Source organism: Trachypithecus francoisi, unplaced genomic scaffold (genome assembly GCF_009764315.1).
Source record: "Trachypithecus francoisi isolate TF-2019V2 unplaced genomic scaffold, Tfra_2.0 Lachesis_group15, whole genome shotgun sequence".
Taxonomy (NCBI): domain Eukaryota; kingdom Metazoa; phylum Chordata; class Mammalia; order Primates; family Cercopithecidae; genus Trachypithecus; species Trachypithecus francoisi.
The window spans coordinates 87,537,221-87,549,287 of NW_022681460.1; the positions used below are offsets into that span (position 1 = coordinate 87,537,221).

A 12,067-nucleotide genomic window follows, 5' to 3' on the forward strand; every position below is an offset into this window, starting at 1 on the left:
GATAGCTCGATATACAGGCTGCTTAGGAAGTCTCTTAGAACACGCAGTACATGAGAAAATGACCTGCACACTCTCACCAACACATCTGTTTTTAAGATCTGCACTTAATAGCTCTGGCTGGGCCACTGCCCCAGTGAGTGCTGACTCAGCAGAGGTTCTCAAGCAGCCCAAGGCAGGCTTTTGATGCACAGTGTTCTTCCCAAAGAGTGTACCTCAGAGATGACTCATCAGCACACAGGAAATTTTTACTTGATGAGGAAAAGCCTTGTTCTCTTTTCTCTTGATCTTAGTCAAACGAAGCACTCTGCCACAGCAGGTAAAAGGCTTTAAGTGTTTTGAAATGCTATAAAATTGGTCTTCATGGAAGTATTTCCCTTCTTGCTTCCCAGGAGATGGTCAGTTATAAAGAGCAGACTGGCCAAAATTCACACAGCTATGCAAAACCCCGTGGGTAGGACAGGAAAATGCTATTCATTCGCACAGTTGAATGGCCTCTTTTAGAGTCAGCATGTGGCACCTTTCTTATTACGCTGCCTGCAAAAAGAGCCCGAATGGAGATGCTTCGGTAGCTTAAGATCTCAGTCATGAATACTCCTATTAATAGAACTGGGGTCTTTTATCAACCTCTCACGATACTTCCCAGACAGAGGACCATCTCGACAAACATGCGGAGCCTGCAGTCTTCCTCAGAAATTGCTAAGAGAATCCTATCTGCTGTGAGTCCACTGGGGACAGAATTTCACTGAAACATCTTTACACCCTCAGCTCTGAAAATTGAGGGATTAAAATCGTGAATGGATGCTGAGGAATTAGGAAACAATTACATGTAGCTTAAAAGAGAACCACCAGTGGGTTATGTCCATATTATTGCGGTTACAGTCACTTGTCTGATTCCTATATGTAAATGTTAATATAACTTCTCTATTAAAATTAAAACAAATTTCAAGGTGGCAGTTGTACACTCCTGGTAGCAGCTGTATGTTGTGGGGGACTTTTTGATTGCTGGTAGACTGGACAGGTGTATCCAAAACTGGTCCCGAGCTAAGCAGCGGTTTTTTTGTTTGTTTTTGTTTTGTTGTTGTTGCGTCATATACTATCAGATTTTCTAGATGGACAAGGCACTGGTCAAGTCATTTTAGAAAAAACCTTTGACCAGAAAAGGCCAAGGACTTTGTCAAAGTTCTTTTAAGAGTCACTGCAGGGCACACCCGCTTGAAATTTAGGAAGAACAGCACCTCCTGGATTAGATCCTCCATTTCTGCAACGGGCAGCCCTGGAGAAGCAGGCAGAAGCAGTGCTTAATAAAACGGTGTTCTCAGATGAGCCAATGTTACGGAATAGTTGTACCAAACTGACACTCTAACATGTAACCTCAAAGTTTAAAGCCATTATGGTGTATAGCCCTTTGTTTTTAAGGACATCCAAGGTGATGTTTACTATCATTGATTTGCAACAGGATGGATGTTGTTTTAATAAAACTTCTATCACCTTCCTTTATTACACTGGCAGTTGGAAAAGGACTGAGAAGTGCTGGTGTGGGAGGGTTTTTATACGTATGTACCTCAGGATTTAAATGGGACAAAAATTCCCCACCCTCTAATTTGACAGTGTTTTGTACAAATCTAGATCTCCCCCTTGCTTGGTTAAAGGATGTCTTCTTCCTTGCATCACTTTCCTTGGGTAAACTGAAACCAAGTCTGCTGGGCGTGGAGGCTCATGTTTGGAATCCCAGCATTTGGAAAGCCGAGGCAGGAAGACCACTTGAGGCTACTAGTTTGAGACCAGCCTGGGCAACAAAGTGAGGACCCCTGCCCTGCTCTGTCTCTCCAAAAGAACAACAACAACAACAAAAAAAAAAAAATTAAAAAAAAACATTAGCTGGGCATGTTGTTGCATGCTGAAAGCCCAGCTACTTGGGAGGCTAAGGCAGGAGAATCGCTTGAGTCCAGGAGTTCAAGGTTAGAGTGAATTACGATTGCATCACTGCACTCCAGCCTGGACAATAAAGCAAGAACCTGTCTCCAAAAGAAAAAAACATGACGGAATCAGGGCAGCACCAGTTTATTGGTTTGCCCGGTGTTGCTTCCTCTTCTCTTCCTTCTGCCTCATGTTCTACAGTGGGTGGAGCTGCTCATTCAGCAGCTCAAGCTTCCTTTTCCCTTCTAGCATTTTAAAGGGGGAACAAGTGAGATGGAACAGACACTGCCCCGTGCTTTGCTCAGAAATAAAATGATCTTGTCATTAAGGATGTTTTCAACTCTGCTTGCCATTAAAATCTAAGCTAAGACAAAGGGTAAGAGAAAAGATCTAATGAGGTAATTTTAAGGAACTTTTAAAGAATGGTCATTGCAAGATGAATCATCCTTTTCTAAGCTAGTGTATACTTGAAGGCATCCTCATCTCTACAGACATGATGCTTTACCTGTGTTTTGGACACACTAATCTCTCAAATGTGTTAAAACAAGAATAATAATTTAAAAAAATTCAGGGTCTCAGTAGAGGCTCATCAATCTCAACGTGTTACAATTCTGCCACCTTGTGGGGACTTTTTAAAGTACTAGAAATAGATAATGGTGAAAATGGGGTATGAAAGGAGGACAGATATGCTTGTTTTTCATTTGCCTTTGCTTGGCAGGTTACAAGTTGTAGGCAGACAGGACTTGGCTGGGGAGTCTAGCGTGGTGGTGCACCTGTTGATTACAGCAGTGACGTGGTTGGGAATAATTATGGAGGAAGCCATGCTTCCAAAAGCCTTGTTTAGGGAAGTAGATAGTGCACCAAATTAGTAATGGGGCCAAAACGTTTTCACCCTCACACTGTCACTTGTTTAACTTCAGGTCAGAATAAAGCAATGGTCGTTTCTATCTGCAGATTGGTGGCTGACATTTGGAAATGAGTTCTTAGATTCAGGAGTGCGTATAATTCGTTGATAAGCATCTCTTGAATTTCCTAGGCCCTGAGCAGAGATTTATGTTGCATTTATCAAAACTGGCATCTTTGTTCTTGAAAGCACCAAACAATGAATCATCATAGAAATTGCATAATTTTCTTCTTTCATGAGTCAATAATTCCCCTAATAAATGTGGGCTAAAATCACATCTGATGCTTATTTGTCATGATTTTCTTTATGGATGAATAAGTGGAAGATATTTTTTATAGCACTGACTTTAGTCTTCTAAAATATAAAAGCCCTACTCAAGATGTTTATTGAGAAACTGAATTATTGTTAACACTGCACTTAAGCTCTTTCGGTGGGTCTTGGGCATTTACAGTAATATTTATACATTAATGTCTAAACAGGGATTCCTTGATATGTGGAAAATGTATGTTTTCTCTTTAAATATATATCAGTATCCAATCAGTTTACCCTTTGGCCTTGACGGTACTTAGCTCTTAAAGGTGTAGCACTAAAGCTCCTAGGGAAATCACTTTCCTTTCCTCTATTCTTTCCTTCTCTGTTCACTTCTTTTCCTCAAATCCCAAAGAGACCTCATCAGTACAGGAACTCTCCATGGCTACTTGTATTGTTTTTCTTAGTTTTCACATTTTAAACTGTGAGGTTTACAGCTGAACTCTTCAATAAAATTCAAGTAAAAGAATGTAGCCAGCTCATTATCTACAAATCCACACAAGCTATCCTTGTTAAAAAGACTTGGTCTAAACAGTGCACATACTTGCAGAGAACTTGTCACGTTTCCACATGTCAACAAATTTCTGTAATACTTGAAGTTCAGCCTCTTATCTACCTCTACCTCCTGCCATCCTCCATGAAAAATATCCACAAATAGAACACGAAGAAATGTTTTCTCTAGCTCTGAATGGGCTAAAGAATAAGAGAGAAGTATAAAGAGAAGACAAGCTACCATACTATGAAATGAGATAATATGCATGAAATGCTCTTTAATCTAGCATGTTCAACATGAATTAATCATAAGATTGACATAATCCATTTCACAGGGCAGAGCTTTCTCAAGACACTCTTACATTGCCCTGTAGTATAGTGAATGTTGTCCTCATGCTGTAAATTGCTGGCAGGGTTGGGTGTGATGGGTGTAAAGAAGAAAAAGAAGGGCACTGAGAATAGGAGATCTTTTCTGTCAACTCTGCTAGCACAAATATGGAGCTCATAAATAGGCAGTTCTCACTTCAGGGGTTAACTTTTAAGTCTTAGTTCTTAAATAACTCTTAAAAATCTAAATTCTGGGCCAGGCATGGTGGCTCATGCCTGTAATCTCAACACTTTGGCAGACTGAGGCAGGTGGATCACTCCCAAGAGTTCGAGACCAGCCTGGCCAACATGGTGAAATCCCGTCTCTATTAAAAATACAAAAATTAGCGGGGCACGGTGGAATGCACCTGTAGGCCCAGCTACTCAGGTAGCTGAGGCTTAAGGATTGCCTGAGCCTGGGAGGTTGAGGCTGCAGTGAGCCATGATTGTGCCACTGCACACCAGCCTGGGCGACAGAGCAAGAAAAAAAAAAAAAAAAGAATGTAAAGTCTGATACAAAAAAGGAAAATGGTGAGAATTGAAAATTATGGAGGACTTATTTAATAACCACGTCATTACAATGCATATATCATTACATATCAAACCAATTAAAGGGTTTGGAATTGCTTAAAAATTGAATACTCACCACATCCTTTTTTTTTCCAGCACCTGTCACCCACCCTAAAAATGTGAAAAGTTAAACTAACTAGAATAATTAAGTTAAAGAAACACAGAAGTTAAACTAACACAAGAATAAATAGAGAGATGGAATGTTACTTTGAGCCAGGCATGGTGCTGGGTGCTTTGCATAAAATGTATAATTTATTCCCTCATAATAGTAATCCTAGAAGGAAGATATTACTATCCTTATTTGTCCATTAATTATTTTACTTTTAGAAAGGACAAGTAACCTGCCAGAAATCATGGAATAAAAGTGGGAGGGCTATGGCAGAAAAAGCAGCTCTCTCTCTTTTTCCCTGACCAGCAATGATAATATTGTATTCAACTTTGCACTTAGTAGATGCTTAATAAATATTTGTTATAAAATAAACTGTAAAACTTTTAACTTTTAATGACCTTTAAAAAGAAGACACCCTGGCCGGGCGCGGTGGCTCAAGCCTGTAATCCCAGCACTTTGGGAGGCCGAGATGGGCGGATCACGAGGTCAGGAGATCGAGACCATCCTGGCTAACATGGTGAAACCCCGTCTCTACTAAAAATACAAAAAGAAGACACCCTTTTCCCCCTACACACAAAAAAAGAACATAAGAAAGGACTCAAATTAAAACAGAAGATATGTGTGGCTCCATGAGCTGGACTCTAAAATATGATACAATTAATAGAGATGGAAAGTTCTAAAAAATCTAATTCTCACCACACAGTCGGAAATAATTACAATGTGCAAAAGAAGGGGAAATAGGCTGGGCGCCGTGTCTTGTGCCTGTAATCCCAGCACTTTGGGAGGCCAAGGCAAGAGGATCACCTGAGGTCGCAAGTTCGAGACCAGCCTGACCAACATGGAGAAATCCCATCTCAACTAAAAATACAAAATTAGCCAGGCGTGGTGGTGCATGCCCGTAATCCTAGCTACTTGGGAGACTGAGGCAGGAGAATTGCTTGAACCCGGGAGGCAGAGGTTGCAGTGAGCCGAGATTGTGACATTACACTCCAGCCTGGGCAACAAGAGTGAAACTCTGTCTCCAAAAAAAAAAAAAAAGAAGGGGAAATAGCAGTTGGAATTTAGATATCTGGGTTTTAGTTCCAACTATCGCTCATGTTGGTAACCCTGGGCCATGCTGTAAGTTTGAGGGCTTTCTTTCCTCATGTGCAGGTTAAGAGTTGGAATCTTTAGGGTGTCTTCTAGCTCTAATGTTCGGTGATTCTTTCTAAACCAACCAATTTGGTGTGCTACTCAACTTTTTGCTTCTGTCTCATCTACTAAGTGGAATGCTCTGTTTTCGGAAAAGTTAAAACATACACTGCTGAGAGGAAATGGAAATCGAAATTAGAACAGAAGGTTATAAAAAAAAAAAAAAAAAAAGAACCTTAAATGAGTAAAAATCTCCATTCCCAGATGGGCAAGTATCTTATTTTGAGGAAAAGGGAAAAAGTGTGATCTCTAAATACCACAGAAAAATGTGCTTGAGAGGCCCTATAAAATGAAGTTTGTGTAAGTACTTAGAAAAGTAAGGTGATCCATGGAGGCCGGCAGGGCTATCCCTAAAAATCCAAACCAGCACAGGTTGAGAGACCTGCCTGGAGGATGTTCTAGTGATAGATAAGAAGGTCCATGAGGTTCTGCTTGATTGAATAAGGTACCCGATTAGGAATTAGTAGCATTATATCTATTAAAAATGTTAAAACATTCTTAGGTGCATTAGTAGAAATATGGTAACAATTAAGGGAGGGAGGGGTCCCACTGTCCCCTGAGCTGGTGACTTCCTTTTGAGTAGTAGGTGCCATATTATGAAGGGAATATTTCAAATTTAAGAATGCTGATCATGGAGGGGATAACAATTAGAAATGAGGTAATACAAAGAATACCTGAACTAGGGAAGTGGTTAGCCTAGGGAAGGAGAAGACTTAGCTATTTTCAAATTCTTGAAGGGATGCTAGAGAATACATAATAAAGTGTGTTTGCCTATAGAAACACAATCATTACATAGAAGTTTTAGGAACTCAGTTTTACCCCAATATAACCAATGGCTTTCTAACAACTCGAGCCTGCCTTGTCATAACACTGGAAAATCTTGTCAATGAAGTGTTCAAGCAAAGGCTGTAAGTATCATATCAAAGGAATTCATGCATTAAGATGGTGATTGGACCAGATGATCGTTAGGGCTCTTGCCAATTTTACTTTATACTTTTAAGTTAGTTGTTTAGAAATTAGGCTCTGTTTTCTCCTAGAAACATTTTTATAAAAATCCAAGGTCAAAAAAGTTCATTCAACTCATGATGTTTTCTAATTCTTCAATTGAAAATGCATTCTTGAGTCTGAGAAACACATGATTTTCAGGTATATAAGGGTGAAGAGGAGGATCGTTAACCTTACCTTTGCTAAGCAAAGATCTAGCCTGTGGCTGAATTATAAAAGAGCTGAGGAAACATTCTGGAATCCATGTGGCAGATCTCAGGAGTGCCTTAGGATGAAATCAGCACCTGGAACTAATCCCCACATGACTGATGGTTTTCCACTTGCTAGCTGTATGATCTTAGGTATTTTCCTTTGTAAAATATAGTACTTCCAGCAATAAAAATAAATGTAAATAAGACGATTAATAGTGTGGAGATCAAATGAAATAACAGATAGGAAATGCCTGGCAGAGTACTGGACACATAGTAGTTATTCACTAAATGCAGGGATTCCTCAGATTTTCTATGTGGGTATGCTTTTTCCAGTTTTCAAAGAACTTCCACATACATTATCCCATTTGATTTTTCATAATAACTCTATGTGGTAGGCAAGGTAGGTGAAATATCCATATTTTACAAAGGATGAAAGGATGCTTGGAGTGAATAACGAGTTTCCTTGAATGATGGTTATTTGGCCTCTCATTGAATAAATATTTCTAGTGCAAGGAGCACATTGCTTAACCAATTCCATCGTGGACACTAAGGAAGAGAATGAGATATTCAAGAGTTTTCCAGATCTGCACTCAAGACAACATGTCCCACCCATTACTGGTATGGAATACAACCGCAGCCCATGAGCTGTCAAGAGTGTAGTGACCGTGACCATCTTTGTTGTCTTGGCGGTAAGAATGTAAATTGGCATAGCCTGTGGAAGAAGCAATTCAGGTATGTGTATTGAAAACCTTAGACATATTCATCTTTTGGTCTTGTAATTTCCTAACTACTTATTTGTTTTAAGAATAATTGGAAATAATGAAAAAGTTTGATGCATAGAGGAGCTCATCAGAGTATAGTTTCTAATAGTGAAAAACTGGAAACACTCTCAATAGCCTACCATGGTCTATTAAAAGTAGAAGAAACTGGAAAGGCAGAGTGTTCCAGAGATAAGGAGTCAGACTTTGGAGTCTGACTCGCTAGAATCAAATTCTTACTCTGCCTTTTACTAGTGATGTGAGTGGGTTGGTTACTTAAGATAGCTAATTCTTATTAACTCAACTAAAAATAGAAAGACTGTGTTTTACAGAGCTGTTATGAGAATTACATATATATTGAATGAAAATTGTTTAGCCCTGGGCTGGTGAAAGTACTAATTCTTATCATTACTATATAGTACTTACGCCATTTATTAAACGTTCAGTATATGTGAGTCATTTAACAAACATTATCTTTTAAAACTCTGATAAAAATCTTTGATGTCTGTGCTGTTAATATCCTCATTTGACAGATGAGGATACAGAAATAGTCTGCGGCCAAACCACCATGAAAGCATCTGATCTTTTCTTATCTGGAAAGTTAAGCAGGGTTGGGCCTGGTTAGTACTTGGATGCGAAACTGAGAAATAGCTTGGCTAGGTAGCTTTCTCAAATTCACAGAGATGGTCGGTTACAGTGCTGGGATTTGAACACCAGCAGTCTGACTTGAGCCCATGCTCTAATCAAGGCTATAAGACCTCCAATGCTATAAATAGTGGTGTGTCTGTGTGTATATATACTTAATACTTAAAATCATGTTAGACATACACATTTATATGATGTTTAGTAACAGTTTTTATTTATTTATTTATTTTTATTTTTTGGAGAAGAAGTCTCACTCTATTAGCCCAGGCTGGAGTGCAGTGGCGCGGTCTCAGCTCACTGCAACCTCTGCCTCCCGGGTTTAAGCGATTCTCCTGCCTCAGCCTCCTGAGTAGCTGGGAATACAGGCACACACCACCACACTAGGCTATTTTTTTTTTGTATTTTAGTAGAGACGGGGTTTCACCGTTGTTGCCCACGCTGGTCTCTAACTCCTGAGCTCAGGCAATTTGCCCGCCTTGGCCTCCCAAAGTGCTAGGATTACAGGCGTGAGTCACCCTGCCCGGCCTAGAAACAGTTTTAGTGGTGTATTAACAGTTTCTAAAAACAGGACACCAAATTGTATGGAGGTAGGACATCTACTATGCAGATAAAAGGGCCTAAAAACCAAATGGTTGCCTCTGTCATGGTATTATAGGTGGCTTTTATTCTCGATTCTGGATATTTCTGTGTTTTCCAACATTTCAACTGAAAATGTACTGTTTTGTAAACAAAATTAAAGGAGGAAGTATAGGTAAGTCATTCAACAAAGATGTAAGAATAGGTTTTGATAGGTTATATTTCCTTCAATTCTAATAGCAGAGTGTACTAGATATCCTGAATAATCTTCCTTCTGAAATGACTCAGAATACTAGGTAAAAATTAGAAAGCAATGGGGATAATATAAACACTTACATGTGTCAGAACTGGGGTGGGTGTAGGAAAGGCTGGGGTGGGAACTGGCTCAGGCTGGATAACTATTTCAGCTGGAGCTGCTCCATCTTCATCTTCACGGAGTTTCTGATGGACACAGCGACCAATGTCAGCGTTTTTGAAGGATACAGGCCTTGCAAAGTCCATGGGGCTAATAGGATGTAATAAAATAAGACATTTTTATTTTCATTTTTTTGCTTCCTTAAAATTAAGCCCGATCCCTGCATGCCATTTTAAGTCCATCAGTGTGCTTTTCTCTGTCTAAATGGAAGATCCTCATTGTTTCCCTCCTCCCCTGCATAGCTGTAGACAATGTAGATGCATTGGGACCCTGATACCGAAAAATAAAAATAAGAATTAGTAGCAGTAATGAGGAAATCCACTTACACAGAGTTAATAACAAGATTCCACACACAGCCTTCAAAAGGAGGAATATTTCTGAGTGGGGAAGGTTGAAATTCAGGCGGAGCACCCCCAACGAAAAGCTTTTTAACTTCAAGAGGCTGTTCAACTGTCAGGTTTTGCATATATCGTCTGTTTTCATCGACTTGAACTGTAAAGATGCTGATAAAATATTAAAAATAAGTATAAATCACATCTCATTCAATACAGTTGGAAATCAAATTCTTTCCTGCCACCCTTCACCCCTCTCAACCATAGCTTTTAAAGGCGCCAAAATTGGATGGTCAGGAATTCTACACTAAGCAAACGCTGTTCTCAGGATCTCGTCCTGTGACACCCTCGTTCACTCTTCCTGAAAGTTTACTGGAACCAGGTCATGGTGCACTGCAACATTAGCCTCTGGTGGAGTTGACAACAGCACTGTGCAGTCCAACACATGAGGTTGTGACAACTGAGGCTTCTGTACTGTGCAGTAATGTCTAATTGCATAAGGATCGGCGGGTTTAGCATAGCGTGGGTCTTTCTTGGGTTGTGCTGGCTATTATCTTCTTGCTAGGGAACAAACCATCCTCCTGAGAGCTTAGATTGCAGGAATCAACAGCAAACACTTAAAGCACACTTTATAAAGAATGTAGCTGATGGCTTTTGAATAGAAGAGGCAGGCAAGAACACCCTGCTAATTGTTCCTTGCAATGATTTTCCTTAGTGGCTGTTTCATTAATTTCCCTAATTTGCTTATGAGAGATAACTCACACACTGCTAATTGAGAACCTCATGCTACTTATTTACAACAATCCTTGGAACCCTGGGCCAAGAATCAGAAGGAGACAAAGAGTTCTGATGAAAATGACCAAAGGCATTTTCTCTTTTGTTCCGGAAGCAAGTTTTGAGTTTCGGTCTTAACAGTCATCACGGTGCTATTAGTCATAAGCATTAGTCACTAGCCTGAGGATCATGAATGGATTGCTGAAAGCTTACTTTATATGTGGAGAGAAAACCAAAGTACTTGGGTGGAAACCTCAGTCCTAAAGTGCCCTCTTACTTGATTTTATGATGAAAAACCACATGTAGAACTGGAAAAAACAATAAGCCAGGGTAAAGATGCTCTGAATTGGCACTTTACAAGCAAGAGAATTCAAAAGTAAGAGAAAGGGACAAAAAATGGATTTTGCTGTGGCTCAAAATGTCACTGTTAAGGGGGTGAAGAAGGCACCGGTAAAATTTAGTTTCAAAGAGAAAATAGGAGGAAATGACATACTTTTGAGGTTTCTTTCTTTACCAAACTATGGAAAAATGTGTTGGCAAAACCCAGGAGCTTCAGCTTCCTTGCTAAGAGTGTCGGTGGTTTTCTGAGATGAGAATTTCAGAAAACCACTCACTTCCGGGTATGTGTGACTCATTGAGAAGCCCCTCCCCCACACCCTTTTTCCCCTTTAGCTGAAAGCAGCCTCTTAGCAACATGATATCACAGGGATCCTAAGGGTTTTAATGAGGGATATAAACCTCTATTAAAGATTGTCCAAGGAGAGTAAATCTCTGTTCTTGATTAGAATTTTAAAAAGCTAGAGGCCTTCCTCTTTATGGTGTAGCCTCTCTTTGTAGTGTGGTTCTGCCACAAGGACCATCATAGTGACCCCCTTTTTTTTTTTTTTAAACCAGTTCACAGGGTGGTGACGGAGAATGAGTGTGGGCTTTCAGGAGGAACATACTGGAATTTAATACTAGTGTGGAAGCTTACTAGCTGTGTGACCTTGGGCAAGTTATTTAATCATGCTCAGGTCCATTTCATTCATTTATAAGATGGAGATAAAAATGCCTACTTCAAACAGTGGAAAATATTAATTAAGGGATTCCCCTGAAGCTGTATTACTTAATAAGGGCATTGCTAGAAAACTATAGCTAAATCCTGCTCATATTTTACCTGTTAGGAGCATCAAATCTAGATCATTTATTTTGTTTTCATTGAGAAGGACATTGTCAATAAGTCCATTATGATTCTGGTGTGTTTTCCATTTTTAAAAGTATTTATTTAACAGCTTTTTACTGAGGCCTACTATGTGCAAAAAGGTACATTAAAGTTTGTATTACTTTAGGATTGTAATAGGTCAGCTTTATTTATTTATTTTTTTACAGTTTCAATGGCCGATTCTTAGAGTTTCATAATTACCTTATTACTTATACCCTATTTCTTATTTGTTTGGAATATGGGTTTAAGATTTTTTAAAAAAGCATATCAATTGGATTGGATACTTGGAAGAAGATATTAAGAGAAATAAGT

General features: G+C 39.4%; 1 protein-coding gene and 1 long non-coding RNA gene across 5 annotated transcripts in view; one reads left to right on the forward strand and one right to left on the reverse strand.

Moving 5' to 3' along the window:
* The window catches only part of LAMA2 (laminin subunit alpha 2), a 622,674-nt gene that overhangs the window by 15,150 nt on the left and 595,457 nt on the right, over positions 1 to 12,067 (reverse strand). For all 4 annotated transcript variants that reach the window (XM_033235504.1, XM_033235503.1, XM_033235507.1 and 1 more), the window contains 2 exons: positions 9,775 to 9,951; positions 9,370 to 9,538 (listed from right to left, as the gene is read on the reverse strand). In XM_033235504.1, coding sequence (XP_033091395.1) covers positions 9,370 to 9,538; positions 9,775 to 9,951 — 346 coding nt within the window. The remainder of the gene's footprint in view (positions 1 to 9,369; positions 9,539 to 9,774; positions 9,952 to 12,067) is intronic.
* Positions 7,029 to 12,067, forward strand: part of LOC117097550 — a 38,229-nt gene continuing 33,190 nt past the window's right edge. The window contains exon 1 of the long non-coding RNA XR_004442988.1: positions 7,029 to 7,786. This is a non-coding gene — a long non-coding RNA (uncharacterized LOC117097550). The remainder of the gene's footprint in view (positions 7,787 to 12,067) is intronic.